Source organism: Caenorhabditis briggsae (genome assembly GCF_000004555.2).
Source record: "Caenorhabditis briggsae complete genome, chrI, whole genome shotgun sequence".
In the NCBI taxonomy this organism is placed as follows: Eukaryota; Metazoa; Nematoda; class Chromadorea; order Rhabditida; family Rhabditidae; genus Caenorhabditis; species Caenorhabditis briggsae.
The window spans coordinates 2087141-2103949 of record NC_013489.2 but is presented as its reverse complement, the minus strand read 5'-3'; the positions used below and the strand labels follow the sequence as shown (position 1 = coordinate 2103949).

The following is a 16809-nucleotide window of genomic DNA, read 5'->3' as shown; positions in this document are numbered from 1 at the left end:
CCAGCAGACTTTTTTGCAGTTTTGCGTTTTCTACAGTAACTCGAAATTCGATGATTTTGAAGGTGGATTTTTCGCTAGTTTGAGGATGCCTTTTCTATCTTTTTTAGCGATTTTCAATTTGCTTCAGTACTCCAAAGCTGATGTAACAGCAATTTCAATGTTCGCTGTTTCTGTAATTCCTCCTACAGTAACCTTTCAACTTCTACAGTAATCTTCTAACTCCTACAGTAACCATTCAACTTCTACAGTAATATTCTAACTCCTACAGTAACCTTTCAACTTCTACAGTAATCTTCTAACTCCTACAGTAACCTTTCAACTTCTACAGTAATCTTCTAACTCCTACAGTAATCCTTTCCTTCCGAAAATTGCAAATTTGAAGAAGCCGTTATCTACGCTAGATTTTCCACTTTCTTTGGCTGACCAGGAACTAGAATAACAAGAAAATCTACTTCCTGGTCAGCCAAGGAAAATGGAAAATCTATCGGAGATAACGTCTTCTTATTGTCTTTAGAATGTTCTAGAAGAAGTTCTATGCGTTCGTGGTGTAATGGTCAGCATGGATGCCTTCCAAGCATTCGACGGGGGTTCGATTCCCCCCGAACGCAGAATTCCTTTTTTTAAGAAAGAAGAGGTACAGTAACCCAGTAGACTTTTTTTTGCAGTTTTGCGTTTTCTACAGTAATCACAATCAGATGCTTTTGAAGGTTGATTTTTTCGCAGTATCATTTTTAAAAATCCTGCAAGTGTGCTCGAATCGCAACTTTTCCTTTTTTTTCACGGCGTATTTTCCGGAACGTTTTTCAAAATGAATTTTTTCGCGCTCTTTCCATTTTTGGTCGCAATTTCGCTGTGTAGCGACTCAGTAATTCATTTTTCAGCATGCGCGTCGATACTCAGCGCGCTTACAGCATTCGCGTTAGAGCGCATTTACTCTAGAAAATTCACCGTCCTAAAAAATTCACCGTGATTTTCTCAAAAAATTCAATTTCCTTTCGAAAAATCAGAAAATTCTGAAAATTCCGAAAATTCTGAAAAACTTCCTGAAAACCCTAAAAATTCTAAAAATGCTAAAATTTTAAAAATTCCTAAAACCCTCCTAAAAACTCTAAAGATCCTTTTAAAATTTCGAAATTCTAAAAAATCCAAAATTCTGAAAAACTCTAAATATTCTAAAATTCGGAAAGTTTTGAAATCCCTAAAAATTCTGAAAATCCCAAAAATCCTGAAATTCTGAAAATCCTGATATTCTAAAAACCTTGAAAATCGAAAAAAATCCTGAAAATTTAAAAATTCGACATATCTGAAATCCAAAAAAACAAAGATTCTAAAAATCCTAAAATTTCGAAATTCTAAAAAATCCAAAATTCCAAAAACTCCTTAAATTTCAAAAACCCTCCTAGAAACCCTGAAAATTTTTTAACTCATAAAATCCTGAAAATTTCAAAAATCTTTAAAATCCTGAAATGATGTAAATGTACTCGAATCGCAACTTTTCTTCTTTTTTCGTGTTTAAAAAAAATTCAAATTCCCGCCAAATTTCCATCTTCCAGAAGAATGACGACACCAGAAGCTCCAGCTCAAGCTCCACCCCCACCGCCACCTCCAAAATCCGCACTTTTCGATGCGATCGACAAGAATGAAACGGAAAAAGCGCTGGAATTGCTCAAGACGAGAGAGCACGCAAAGGAGAGAGACGCCAGTGGAATGAGCGTTTTGGCGTCGGCGGCGTATAGGTGAGCAGACATCTGGACGCACAGATGGACGGAAGAACAAGGGATTTGGTGGTTTTGAATCTGAAAATTGCAATTTTGGACTGAAAAATGAGGATTTCTGGCCTTAAATTGCAATTTTTAATAGAGAAATCGGGATTTTTGGTCTAGAAATCCCAGTTTTACACAGAAAAAGGGCGATTTTTAGCCTAAAAAAATGCTATTTCGCACAGAAAAATAAAGATTATTATCCTAAAAATTGCAATTTTTCACAGAAAATGAGGATTTTTATCCTAAAAATCCCAGTTTCTCACAAAAAAATTGGGATTTTTGGCCGAAATATTGCTGTTTTTAATAGAAAAATGGGGGTTTCAGGCCTGAAAATTGCAGTTTTTGACGTTAAATTGACTTTTTTCAGAGGAAACCTGAAATTGGTTGAAAAAGCGATTGAATTGGGTTGTGATGTCAATGAAAAGACCGATGATAACCTCTTCACACCGCTCATGTTTGCCGCGTTGTCAGGTGAGGAGATACGGTAGAAAACAGCCACAACTTGGAAGATTTTCCGCCGAAATTGGCATTTTTCGTGCTGAAATTTCAAATTGCCGCCAATTTTTTGAAAAGGCAAAATCAAGAAATTTGAAGAAGTTTGAGATTTTCAGACATTTTGATGCTCGAAAATTTCAAATTCCCGCCAAATTCCAATCTCTCGATAGAGCGCATTTGCTCTAGACGCAAAATTTTGTGGTTTTGAAGGCAAAAAAATCGGGAAATTTGGAAGAGAATCGAGATTTTCAGAAATGCTAATGTTCAAAAATTCAAATTCCCGCCAAACCGCTGAACTGCAAAAGTTTGAAAACTTTCGTACCGAATTCGGCATTTTTTGGCGCCAAAATCTCTGGTTTCAATCCGAAAATTTGAATTCCCGCCTTTCGAATGTTTTTCTCAATAGAGCGCATTTGCTCTAGGTTCAAAATTTGGAATTTAATGGGGTTAAAGGAAAGGCGAAATTTCGAGATTTTCAGGCATTTTATATTCGAAAATTTGAAATTCCCGCCAAATTTCATTTTCTCAATAGAGCGCGTTTGTTTCAGGAAAACAAGACGTATGTCGTTTTTTGATGGACTCGGGCGCCCGGATGTACTGTGTGAATGGCATCGGAAAAACCGCTTCCGAGCTGGCGGCGTTCGTCGGAAACCACGAATGCGTTGCGATAATCAATAATCACATATCGATTGATTTGGTCGAGGAGTTCTTGCGGCCAAAAATCAACGGAGAATACGTTGGAGAGGAGAGATATCCCGATGAATTGCTGGAATTCATTCATTCATTGTGTGGATCACATGAAGTACATCCTGTCAAGATTATCTTCAGATTTAGTCAGTATTCGGACTCGTTGAAGTACAAAAAGAAGGTGAATACTTTGCGGAAATTCGAGAGAATTTGGAAAAAATGTTTCTTGAAATTTTCAAAAAAATCTGGAAATCTCTGGAATTTTTTTTTGAACCGCTACAAGTGCAAAATTTCAATTTTAGAAATTTTTTCTCCACAAAAAAGTGGGCGGAGCCTAAATAAGCTCCGCCCACTGTTTTTGTTATGGAGAAACCTAGAAATTTCAGATTTTTTTAGATTTTCGAAAAAAAAAACTTTATGCTCCGCCCACTTTCTTGACTGTCCACAAGTGCCGATATTGAATTTTTGCAAGTTTTTCTCTACAAAAATGGGCGGAGTCAAATTTCGCGTTTTGGCTCCGCCCATATATTCATAGAATTACTTGAACCATTGAAAAAAAACAATATTTTTTCATTGTTTCCTTTTTCAAAAAATGGACGGAGTCTAATTAGGTTCCGCCCATTTTTATTTTTTTTTTCTAAAAACTGAAATCTGTTGGAAAATATCATATTTTCTTAGGATTTCCCAGTTAAAGAGTCACTTTTTCCATTTTCCCTTTTTTTCCAAAAATATTATTTTTAGGCTCCGCCCACTTTTTTAAAATTGAAAAAATTGAAGAATTTCAGAGTTTTCAAGTTTTTTAAAAATGTCAAAATTCAAGATTTTTGCATTCTTACTGTGAGAATTGAAATTGTTCTGAAAAAAAGAAAAACGTTCAGAAAACCCAATTTTTTTTCAATTTTTTCGGAAAAAAAATTCAGTAATTTTTGGCCAAATTTGAATTCTATACTTGTTTTTGATTACGAAAATTTTTGAGGCCAAAATCCAAAAAAACCCGAAAATTCACATTTTCTTCCGGCCGCGGACTAGAAAACTCGTTCTTCCATCCCCACAGGAGCGCGTTTTCGAAATTTTTTTCAATTAATTTTTTGTAACCCAGCTGTTTTTTTTTCAGAAATTTAGAATCTAAGAATTGAGATAATCCAGGAATTCAGGGATTAGGAATCTAAAGAATTCAGAATTCCAGAGATCCCAGAAACCTTAAATTCTTCAAAACCTCATAACTTTCTTAAAAATCAAAATTTCCCTCTGAAACAAGCTGTGGAATGTAGTGCTTGACAAGATCTACAAAATAATATCAAATTCTTGTCAGTTTCCATATCATTCTGTAGAGCTTATCGAGCTCTACATATATCATTTTGAGGTTTTCCGAAATTTCAAGTTTTAACCAAGTTGGGAAGTTCCAAAACTTCACAACTTTGTTGAAACTTGACATTTTGGAATATATCAAAACTGACAAGAATTTGATATCATTTTGTAGCTCTTTTCAAGTACTTGATTGCTCAGATTGGATGAATTGGAAATGTTGATTTTGAAGGAAGTGATGGGGTTTTATAGAAATTTTTGATTCTTTGAATTCCTGGACTCCCAGATGTCTATATTTCTAGATTCCAGGATTCCTGGATCTCTAGATGCCTACAAATATCATTCCAAAGCGAAAGGGAACATCAAATGCGGCTGACCATGAGCAAACTGCCCCCTCACGAGCCAGATGAGCCCCCCGCTTCCCAATAACACGCGATGTGCGTGTTAGAGAAGAAGGGAGGGACTTATCTCTCTTCGGCTCTTTAGTGACCATGGCAACCGTGATGGACATATTTCGCAAGATGAGCAATACTTTGAAATTCTGATGATGTGAGAAGATTCTCGAACGCTGTCAATAAGTGAGAGAGAGAGGGGGACGGGGGAGGAATGGGGGACTCTAATCAAGAATTCTGAGCTAAATGTGAATTGATGAATGAGAGGGGCTATACTTAGAAGAGACATCTAGTGTCTAGCAGTGGCTAGGAGAGGGATAACTAGACAAATCTATTTTTTGAATAAAATTTGATTTTAAAATTTTCAGATTTTGATCCCGAAAATACCAAAATTTGCTCTTAAAACGGCTCCAGAAGGTTTCAGAGAACGCGACATCGTTTTTGGAATTTTCAATTTTTTCGATTTTTTGAGAAATTCCAAGTGTATCACTGTTTGGAGTACGGTAGATGGGAACGAATAAAAACACAAAATTGAAATGAGCAATGCTCATTTGGTGTGTAAAAACCACTATACAAGAATGCAGAAAAGTTCTGAAACGTCCCGGAGCTCTGAAAACGACGATTTTCGGTTCGAAAAATGGGAACTTTTAGCCCAAAAATGAGTATTTTCAGTTCGAAAAATGACCACTTTTTAACTGAAAATTGGTTTTTTGAAAAGCGAAATTTGTCATTTTTAAAGTCAAAAACTGAATTTTTGACATCTAAAACTGAGAAAAAAAATCAGTTTTTCGAAATTTTCAAATTTCAAAAATTTGCGATTTTCAGAATTTTCAAAATTTTTGCTTTTTTTTCTGACGATTTTGAATTTGTTGGTTTTGCAGAATTTCAAATTTCCTCTTTAAAGGGGGCCAGACAGCAAAAATTTCGGGGGCAATTTCAGGGGTCGTGCATTTTGACGTCGCGGTGTTCGCACCTAAAGCACGCAACCCCACGCGCAAACATTTTTATTTTTTTATTTCTCGACTTTATTTTTTCAATTTTTAACGATTTTAAACATTAAAAAAGCTCTTTTTTCTTATTTATTATAAAACTCATATAAAAGAGAATTTTTCATGTTAATTTCAAGTTCAATCGGCCGATTATTCTGCCAGTGGCCGGTGTTTTCTATAGACATGCGAAACCACTATTTTCCCTCCGATAACCGTTTTTTCACCGTTCCTAGTTATCTCATTTCTTCTCGTTGTTACTCTGGGAATAAAAAAAATGTTTTATGACTGGGATTTTCAGAGACGACTCCTTATCTACTGTTATCTGCGCCTTCCGACGACGAACCATGCACGAGAATGTTTTTAATTCTGTGATTTTTTTTCAACTGTTAGGTCCCTTTCTAAGAATTGATTTTAGTTTTTTTTTCATAATTTATTTGTTAACATAATAAAACACATATTTTTTTCATTTTCAACTGATTTTGATATCACGGAGCTAGGCCTCGGCGGCGCGCTTGTAGCCCTTCAGAAACTCCGAGTTCAAAAAGTTAAATCCCAAAGAAACAAGAGAAGAAAAAAGTAAAAACACTAGCAGGGTTTGAACCTCTGACCTTCCGAATACTAGCGTAGAGAGTACCCACAACACTACGAGTGTAAGAGGCGAACACATCGTTTTTGTGTATTATGAAGCGACGCCGCAGCAGCAAGCGGGTGAAGAAATTAGGGTGACAAAAAAGAGCATTTTTTTCGTCGGGGATGTGTTTTTTCAGGTTTTGAAGTACATAGCTATATTTATACTTCAGAGTTACATCTTTTGATAAAAAACAAAAATTTTGAAATTTTTGATGTCTCCCCTCCTTTAAAAACAGCAGATTTCAAGACAAAATCATAAATTTTAAGAGCCCTAAAATCAGCAAAAAGTCAGAAAATTCTCGTTTTCCCCCATTTCTTCGAATCGATACCTAATTAGGATCAATTTTCCTTGTCTAATTGGGTCATTTTTCTATTTTTTCTTCACAAAAATAGCTAATTAACGTTGTAACGTATTCAGAGAGCACAAAAAATGAAGAGAATTGGTCATAAAATCATTAATTTTTAATAGAAAAAACAATAAAAATGGATAACTGAGAAACAAGAAAATCAACAAAAGTGGCATTAAAATTAACATGAAAAATAGGGATAATGAGAGGGGAAATTGGCTGAAAATTCAAGAAAAAAATGTGAAAAAAAACCAGGAAAAAAAAATGTGAAAAAAAACCAGGAGAGATTTTGGGCTCATTTGAGCGAATTTTCAACAAGAAAAACGGAAGAAATTGGTCAAAATTTTAACAAAAATAGTCTGAAATATATTAATAATGGACCGAAATCCATGAAAAATGGGCCAAATTTCATGAAAACCGGATTAAAATTCATGAAAAATGGTCCAAAATTCATGAAAAATGATAATTTTTAGCTCAATTTTAACAGATTTTCAGCCAAATTTCAAAAACAAAAAAAACAATTATTTCTTGGTCTTCTTCTTCTCCACATCCGCCGTTCTCTTCTCCTTATTCCACTCTCCCTGCTGCTGCATCAAACCGCCCATGACTCGTTTCGTGGCAGCAATTCTGGCCCGATCCTTTGATTTCACATTGGACATTTGCTTCCTAGCCAGGAACGCCGTATCCTTTCGGAGCTCCTTAATCGCTCCTCGTTGCTCATTTCTCAAATTCTTCACCAATTTCTTCTTATCGTCCTTCGGTCCCTTGTGTGGTCGTTCGGGGTCAAAGTCCCACTCGAAACGTGGTTCCAACATCTTCAACATGCTCTTTTCGGTTTTGACGAGAGATAGATGCACCAGACGACGCTTGGCACCAATTTCTGCTTTCATCGAGGCGATTAGGGTTTCGAGTTCCTTAAAAATGGATTTTTTGAGTATTTTGCAGCTTTTTGGACGGTTTCTTGAGGAATTTTAACCTCAAAAAGCCCTATTTCCAGCCAAAAAATTTAGGATTTTCAGACATTTTTTCAAGACCTCTAACATGGACTACAGCCAAAAATGACGGAAATTTCTGGGAGTTGCAGGTCCAAAAAATCGTTTTTCCAGCCAAAAATTCGGGGTTTTCAGACATTTTTTTTAGAATTAAAAGACGATTTTTGAGTATTGCAGCTAAAAATTGCGGGAATTTTTGAAAATACTAAGAATAGCCATATTTCAAGCCGATAGCCATATTTCAAGCCAAAAAAATCAAGATTTTCAGACAAATTTTTTCAGAACATTCAAATTTGGATTTCTGAAAAGCATTTTGTAGCTTTTTAATTTAATTTTTGAGAATTTTAGGTCCAAAAAACCATATTTCCAGCGTAAAATCTATGATTTTCAGCCATTTTTAATTCAAAAATTCTCGATTTCAACCGAAAATGACGGTTTTCGATGAATTTTTAGCTGAAAATCGGCATTTTTGCTTAGAATTTGGTTGTTTTTCAACAGGATTAACCCAAATTTTCAAAAATTTTTGAATTTCTCAAGTTTTGAATTCTCGAAATTTCTAAAATTCTGAATTTTTAAATTTTCAAACCAAGCCAAAAATCGAGGTTTTCGGGAATTTTCAGTGATTTTAGACTAGAAAAAAAAGGCTTTCAGGGGGGGGGGGGGGGATTTTCTATATCAAAAAATGAAGCAATTCATATACATTTTGGGTAAAATGCTAGCATTTTTATCGTTTTTTGCGATTTTCAGACTATTTTTTTGTCATTTTCAGCAATTTCTAATCAAATTTTCAGCGCTTTTTGAGTTAGTTTAAGCCATTTCAGATCAAATTTTCAGTCAAATTTCAAAACTAACTCAAACTCAAAAAACCATATTTCAAGCCAAAAAAAATCAAGATTTTCAGACATTTTTTCAGCACTGTAACATGGATTTTGAAGTAGCTTTTTAATTTAATTTTTGAGAATTTTAGGTTCAAAAAACCATATTTCCAGCGTAAAATCTATGATTTTCAGCCATTTTTAATTCAAAAATTCTCGATTTTCACCGAAAATTACGGTTTTCGACGAATTTTCAGCCAAAAACGTCCAATTTGAATTTATTTTTAGTCTTAAAAAAATTAGGTTGATTTCCAACAATTTCAGGCCAAAAAATCCAGATTTCCAGCGATTTTTTCCAAAAATTCTAGCATTCTCTACCGTTTTAACCAATTTTCAGACTTTTTTTTTGTCATTTTCAGCCTATTTAGACAAACATTTTGGTTTTTCCAGTACTAAAAAATGTGACTTTTTTTGGGTACTGTAGCTTTACAAAATTTGGGATTTAGGTTTAAAAAAGCCTATTTTTTGGCACAGAATCAACATTTTCAGACAATTTTTTCAGAACTAAAAATAGATTTTTGAGTATTGCAGCTAAAAATTGCGGGAATTTTCAAGGATTTTAAGCTCAAAAAGCCCTATTTTCAGTCAAATTTTTAGCCGAGAAATGACGGATTTTTTAGTCGTTTTCAGCCATTTTCAGAGTCTTTTTTTCTGTCATTTTCAGCCATTTCAGATCAAAATTTCAGTCAATTTTCCAGCTCACCTCCTGCACCTCCTTCGGCAAGTTCTCCGTTTGAATCGCGTTTAACGTCTTCAAAAATGGCTCAAAAACAATGTTATACGTCTCATTTTGGGCGGTATACATGACACGAAGATGCTGGATCAGTGATAAAAGCGCACGGAGTACTGTAATTTTCAGACTTGGCGAGTCTGGGAGAGTCTCGTTGAAGATGGATCCGAGAGAGATTGGTTGTAGGGCGGCGTCGGTGATCTGAAAGGGTTTAAGGTTAAAAAATTTGGGAAAATTCGGATTTTCGAGTCTGAACATGCCTTTTTTTGATCAAAAATGCAATAATTAAGTCTGAAAAAGCTAAATTTGGGGCCTAAAAATGTCTATTTTGGTCTGAAAATGCAAATTTCGGGTCTAAAATTACCAAAATTAGGGTCAAAAATGAGCAATTTTGGGTCAAAAATGCCAATTTCTTGTCTGAAAAAGCTCATTTCGGGCTTTAAAATGTCATTTTTGGTCTGAAAATGCAAATTTCAGGTCTAAAATTATCAAATTTAAGATCAAAAACGCCAAATTAGGCTCAAAAATGACCAATTTTGGGTCAAAAATGATTAAATTTGGATCAACACTGATTGTTTCTGGGTCAAAAATAGCCGTTTTTGAGTCAAACATGACCGTTTTTGGGTCTAAAACGCCAATTTTTGGGTTTCAAAATGCCAATTTCGGGTCTAAAAATGTCAATTTTTGACTTTGAAACTTCCAAAAATTCAAAAAATCACCTTTTCCCTGACACACAACATTTCCGAGTGTGGCGCCGAGATTGGGAATCCATTAGTTGAGAATTTTTCGGGTTTTTCAGTGACAGCCAATAGAAGAGCACTACGAGCAAATGCGACCAGTTCGGGGACGTATCTGAAACAAAAATTGGCTTAAAATTGACTGGAAATGGTTGGAATTGGACCAAAATTGACTGAAAATGAACCGAAAAAGTCCAAAATTGTCGGAAATTGTCGAAAATTCTTTCGAAAACGGCTGAAAAAATAATCCTAATAGGATCGTTCAACATATTTCGGAATTGACTGAAAATCGAACATTTCAGCTATTTTCCGGCCTATTTTTTGTTGAATTTCGGGTTGTTTTTCATGATCGTTTTTTCTGAACTATTTTTTACGAACTTTAGACCATTTTCCTTAGATTTTGGGCGATTTTTCATGAATTTTGGACCATTTTTTCATGAATTTCAGACCATTTTTCATGAATTTTAGTCCATTTTTCATGAATTTTGAATTATTTAAAATAAAATTTGGACCACTTTTCATGAATTTCAGATCGTTTTTCCTGAATTTTGGACTATTTTTTACGAACTTTAGACCATTTTCCTTAGATTTTGGTCCATTTGTTAGGAAATTTGGAATAATTTTCATAAACTGTGGTCCATTTATCACGATTTTCAGATCATTTTTCATGAATTTCAGACCATTTTTCATAAATTTTGGTTCATTTTTCATGAATTTTGGATCATTTTTCGTAATTTTTCTCTCGATTTTCAGGAAAATTTCAGCCAAACCGCTCCTTACCTCTTCGACTCCGCGACATACTCCACAATAGCATTTGCCAATTGAATCTGTCTTGCCAAAACCCCTAAATTTGGAATTTTCGCCGAACAAAGCGCTTCTGTGGCAAGAAAAAACGCAGGGACAACGACTGGATGCCATTGATCGGCGACTGGAAACAGGCCAGAAACTAGACGAATCGCAGAGATTAGGCCGAAAGAAGCCGGCGATTTGGCTTCTTTCTCTTGACGTCCTTTCCAGTGTTGACGGATTAGAGCACGAACACAACGGACACCGTATTGAATGTCGAACTGCAAAGAATTGAGAACTTCAGAGAGCTTTTCTAGACCTAGAAAAGGACATTTTCGAAATTAAAAATTGGATTTTTAGCTTCAAAAAAGGCAAATTTAGACCTGAACTAGCCTATTTTTTGCTTGAAAAATAAAAATTTAAACCTGAAATTGGTCAATTTTGGCTTAGAAATGACAAAATTAGACCCAAAAATAGGCAATTTCTGTATCAAAAAAGGCAATTTTTGACATGGAATAGGCTATTTTTGCTTCAAAAATTAGTGATTTCGAATTTAAAATTGGTCAATTTAGGCTTGAAAACAGGCAATTTCAGCTTTAAAAACGGCAATTTCGAGTCGAAAACGGTCAAAATTAGGCTTAAAAATCGCTGATTTCAGCTTCAAAAATGACAAATTTAGACCTAAAAATAGTCAATTCCAGCTTTAAAAATGACAATTTCCTACCTAACATTGGCCAATTTGGACTTAAAAACGGCTAATTTTAGCTTCAAAAATGACAAATCTAGACCTAAAAATAGTCAATTTCTGCTTCAATAAAGGTAAATTTAGACCTGAAAATAGTCTGTTTCAGCTTCAAAAATGACAATTTCCTACCTAAATTTGGCCAATTTAGACTTAAAAAGCGCTAATTTCAGCTTCACAAATGACACATTTAGACCTAAAATCAGTGAATTTCTGCTTCAAAAAAACAAATTTAGACATGGAATAGGCTATTTTTGGCTTCAAAAATTGGCAATTTAGGCTTGAAAACAGTCGATTTCAGCTTCAAAAGCGGTAATTTCGAGTCTAAAATCGGTCAAGATTAGGTTAAAAAATCGCTAATTTCAGCTCCAAGAAAGGTACGTTTGTGCTTCAAAATGGTCAATTTCGGCATTAAAATAGATAATTGAGAGCCTACAATTGATCAATTTTGACAGCAAAAATATACAATTCGAACCTGAAACTGGTCATTTAAGGCTCGAAAAACGCAAATTTCAGCTTAAAAATTAGCCTGTTTTAGTCTCGAAGAATTTAAATTTCAGACATAAAAGTAGTATAAGAGACAGTGGTAGTAAAAGAGACTCGGTAGTATAAGAGAAAAGTAGTATAAGAGATGGTTGTATAAGAGAATTTGCCAAAAATAGTTGATTTTCAGCATTAAAATGGCGATTCCAATTTTTTAAAATAGCTAATTTCAGCTTCAAAATAGGCAAAAATATGATTTTAAAAAGCCAATTTAGAGGTCAAAAATCACTAATTTCGGCTGAAATTATTCAATTTTGAAGCTCAAAAAATCGTATTTTTAAGGCCAGAAATGCCAATTTCAGCTTTAAAATCGTAATTTCGAGTACAAAATTGGTAAAGTTAGGCTTCAAAAAATGGCGAATTTAGACATGGAATAGGCAATTTTTGGCTTCAAAAATTGGCGATTTCGAATTTAAACTTGGTCATTTAAGGCTCGAAAATAGTCAATTATAGATTTGAAAATGTCAATTTCCTGCCTACAATTGGCCAATTTGAACTTAAAAATAGCAAATTTCAGCTTCAACAAAGGCAAATTCGGACTTGAAATTGGTTTTTTTCTGCTTCAAAAATAGCCTATTTTAGCTGAAAAATGACAACTTTAGACCTAAAAATAGTTGATTTTCAGCATTAAAGTGGCAATTTCAGTTTCCAATTTTAGCGTTAAAATAGGCACAAATATGATTAAAAATCGCCAATTTAGAGGTCAAAAATGTCAATTTTTGAGTCAAATTTTTTTGAGTCAAATAGTCAATTTCAGCTTCAAAAATCTACCATTTAAACCTGAAATTGATCATTTGAGGCTCGAAAAACGCAAATTTCAGCTTCAAAATAAGCCCGTGTTAGCTTTGAAGAATAGAAATTTAGACATAAAAATAGTTGATTTTCAGCTTTAAAGTAGCAATTCCAGTTTTTAAAAAAGGCCAATTTCGGCTTCAAAATAGGCAAAAATATGATTAAAAATCGCCAATTTAGAGGTCAAAAACCACTATTTTAGGCTGAAATTAGTCAATTTTAGCTTTAAATCGCATTTTTAAAGCCAGAAATGCCGATTTTCAACCTAGAAAATGGCAATTTCCAATCAAAAATTGATCAAATTCAGGCCCAAAATTGGGTTTATCGCAATTTTCTAATCATTTTTCGAGCTTCTTGGGGGTCAGCATAGACCATTTTTCCCCCAAAAACCCACTTTCATCAACGAAAACATGGTCGCTTGTGCCAAATTCATCTCCTTCACACTCTGCATCGTAACCTCCTCCTTTGCCATATCATCGAACCATCTCAGAACCATCAGGAACATCTTATTGAGTCGCTTCTTGTTTCCCTCTTTAAGACTCGGATGGTGACACTTCACAAGTCTCTCTAGGACCAAATCCATCGATTCGGCATGCTTTTCGAGGAGTGCACAGAACTTTTTGTAGTTTTTCGGCATTTCAAACACAAATGGAAGGTCTGTGGCGACAGTTTCCTTGGATTTCTTGCCCTTTTTAACCCCTGCTTCCTCTTCTTCCTCGTCTTCTTCAGAATCCTCCAACTCCTCCTCATCCTCCATCAAGTCATCCAAGTCTTCCTCCTCTTCCTCGTCGTCCAACTCATCATCCTCCTCCTCCTCATCAGAATCCCCTGACGTCTTCAGAATCCTCGATCTCTCCACATCCCCATCGATCAGCCCACCTTCATCGTCAAATTTCACCTCGAATCGCGCATTTTTGGCTTTTAGTTTGCGAGAATCCGCTTTCGCTCCAGCGTCAACGTCTACATCGGCGTCTGCTGACACGTGGCTTCTGGAGTTGAGCGATGCGTTGGATTTGGAGATACGGGCGGCTTCTAGAGAATCCAAACGCTCCTTTTCCTTGAGAGCCTCTTCCTCTTCGGATAGCTTACGATCGGCTGGTGTCGCACGAGCGTCCGCTTCGGTCTTCAGGGTGATCGCCTGGAAAATTTGATTTAGAATTGAGCAAAATTGACTTATTTTCGAGGGGGAAATAGAGCAAAAATCCAGGATTTTTCGAAGTAAAATAGCTCAAAATATAGCGAAAATTGTAGAATTTATGAAATTCGCTTGAAATTCGGCGAAAAACCTGAATTTTGTGAGTATAAATAGCTCTAAATAGAGAAAAAATCTTGCATTTCATGGAGAAAAGGAGCTCAAAATATAGCGATTTCAGAACTTTCTGGAGAAAAAACGGTCAAAATTGAGGAAAAAATCTGAATTTTTTGAGAAAACGTAACTCAAAATAAAGAAAAAATATCGAATTTTCTGGGGAAAAAAAGACTAAAATTGAGCTAAAAATGAACTTTCTGGGAAAAAAATGGTCTAAATTGAGGAAAAAATCAGAATTTTTTGTGTGAAATAAGCTCGAAATAAAGAAAAAATTTCTGGGGAAAAAAGACTAAAAATAGAGCGGAAATTCTGAATTTTCTACGGAAAAAAACAGCTTTAAGTTGAGCGAAATTGACTCATTTTCGAGGGGAAAATAGCTCAAAATAGAGCAAAAATCCTGCATTTTATGGAGAAAAATAGCAAGATAGCGAAAATTCTGAATTTTCTGGGGAAAAATAGCTCAAATTTGAGCAAAAAATTATGAACTTTCTGAGGGAAATAGCTCAAAATTGCGCAACTTATCTGAAATTTTCGGTTATAAAAATCCAGAAAATTCGGAAATTTTGACTCAAAATAGGGATTTTTGGCTTACCAATCTATCGTAGTCATCCTTTTCGAGCTGTTGTCTTCCAGTCGGACGGAACGACGACTTCATCTTCGCCATGAGTGCCGCGTACTTGGAATCCAGAGATTCGGTCATGAGTTCCTGGAAAATAGTCAATTTTCAGCAAAAAGTAAGAAATTAAGCCGAAATTGGCCAATTAAGGCTCAAAAATGACAATTTCAGACCTGGAAATAGTCATTTTCAGCTAGAAAAAAAGCAATTTTGGGATATGAAATTGGTCAACTTGAGCTTGAAAATGAGCCATTTCAGCTTCAAAAATGGGAAATTTGAGCTTGAAAATAGTCAATTTTAGCTTTGAAAATACTGAATTTTGACCTGGAATAGGCTGATTTAAGCTGGAAAATATGGAATTTCGCTCAACTTTTGTGTGAATTTTTGGTCTCAATTCGGTGAAAAATGAGCTAATTTCAGGGTTCTGACTGGAGAATTTGAGATCAAAAATCGCTATTTTTAAACATAAAATAGGCGATTCCAGCATGAAAAGAATCCATTTTTCATGACCTTGAGGCCTTCCTGGAGCGAATTTAAACTGATTTTTATCATAAAAAGGAACAATTTTAGGCTTGAAAATACTGAATTTTTAAATGGAATAGGCTATTTTAAGCTGAAAAATATGGCATTCTCTAAGCAAAATTTGCGAATTTCCGGTGCTATTTTGATGAAAATTTATGAATTTTTGGTCGCAATTCGGTGAAAAATTCGCTAAAATAGCTTGAAAATATGAGATTTTTGTGGATTTTTTTCACTCAAAATCACAGTTTTCAGCTGTTTTAACTACCAAGACCGGTTTTGAGGGCCTAAAATGAACAGAAAATCCTTATTTATAATTTTTTTGGACATAAAATCGTTAATTTTGAGATCAAAATCGGCAATTTCTAGACCTATTATAGTTTTTCTGAGGCTGAAAATCGGCAATTCTAGCTTAAAAATGCGTTTTTATGCCTTTAAAAAAGTCTAAGGCTTGAAAGTCGCTTTTTTTGAGTTTTAATTCGTTATTTTTTAGGGTTAGATTTGGTGACTTTTGAAACTGAAAATCGCTATTTTTGGGCTCACAATAGGCTATACTAGCTTGAAAAGTTGCATTTTTGCTTTAAAGTCAAAATTAAGGGACTTTTATGATCAAAATCGACATTTTTGGTCGAATTTAACCGAATTTTAACCAATTTTTTGACTTAAAATCACAATTTTTGGCACTAACCAACTCATCCTTCTGCTGCTGCTTCTCATGTCTCGCCAGTTTCGTCTTCGCGATCAAATTCGAGATCATATCCTCTCGACTGATCTTCTCCTTGACCATCTCCTCGGCCGTCTTCTCTCCACCACCGAAATGAGCGATTCGGACCATTTGAGAGCCCAAATTGCCCGGCTCCTCGTCGTCATCCGAGTCCGAAATCATGGATTTGTCGTATTTCTCGATGTCGGATAGCGACTTTCCTTTGTGAGTAATGGTTACTGCAAATATACATTTCGAAGTGCAAAATTTGGATTTTCGAGCAAAAATTTTAGCATTTTTAGCTCAAAAAGTCATTTTTACCTTCCTCCTCATCCTGATCATCAGCCAAATTGAATTTCGACGCTCTCTTATAGTTTTTAACTCGCTCCTCTGTAAAACGCATCGCTCCCTTCTCTTCCTCGGTCTTATCGTCTCGTTCTCCCAGTCTTTTATCCACAATCTTGCTGATTTTATTTTTCCGATCGAATTCGACGCCGAGAGTCTTCTCACGCTGCTCATGAGCTCGTTTTCTGGAGGCCGTCGGTGCTCCAACCTGTGCTCCTTTTTTCCGGCCGAGAATCTGAAAATTTTGGGGTTTTTGAGGGCTTTTTGCTACTGAAAATCGTTCTCAGCAAGTTTTAAAACCTAAAAATCGTTTTTACCTGTTGGAAAAACTTCAAAAAAAATAAAAAATCATTGAATTCTTTCACTCACATCATACTTCGACTTATTGAACTTCAGCTCGAACGGATTGATTTTCTTCTGCTTCTGCGCATTTTTCTTGGCACCGATACCCATTTTTCTGGAAACAAAACTCGGATTCAAGAAAAATATAACCTAAAAAACTCAAAAATAAA

General features: G+C 35.1%; 2 protein-coding genes and 1 non-coding gene across 3 annotated transcripts; 2 read left to right on the top strand and 1 right to left on the bottom strand.

The window, feature by feature from the left end:
• The first annotated feature begins 536 nt into the window (after positions 1-536).
• Positions 537-608, top strand: CBG28394. The gene has a single exon. It is a non-coding gene (tRNA).
• A 949-nt stretch (positions 609-1557) lies between these two features.
• CBG22065 lies at positions 1558-4963 on the top strand (the record flags this gene model as incomplete). Its single annotated transcript, XM_045241510.1, has 4 exons — positions 1558-1736; positions 2131-2234; positions 2807-3126; positions 4943-4963. The coding sequence occupies 4 exons, from the start codon at positions 1558-1560 to the stop codon at positions 4961-4963; spliced, it is 624 nt and encodes a 207-aa protein (XP_045097467.1).
• Positions 4964-7129: 2166 nt separating this feature from the next.
• Positions 7130-16750, bottom strand: CBG22064 (the record flags this gene model as incomplete). The annotated part of the gene is made up of 9 exons (XM_045241505.1): positions 7130-7522; positions 9179-9406; positions 9925-10057; positions 10723-11009; positions 13200-13943; positions 14707-14820; positions 15932-16191; positions 16274-16532; positions 16667-16750. The coding sequence occupies 9 exons, from the start codon at positions 16748-16750 to the stop codon at positions 7130-7132; spliced, it is 2502 nt and encodes an 833-aa protein (XP_045097466.1).
• Positions 16751-16809: the final 59 nt, after the last annotated feature.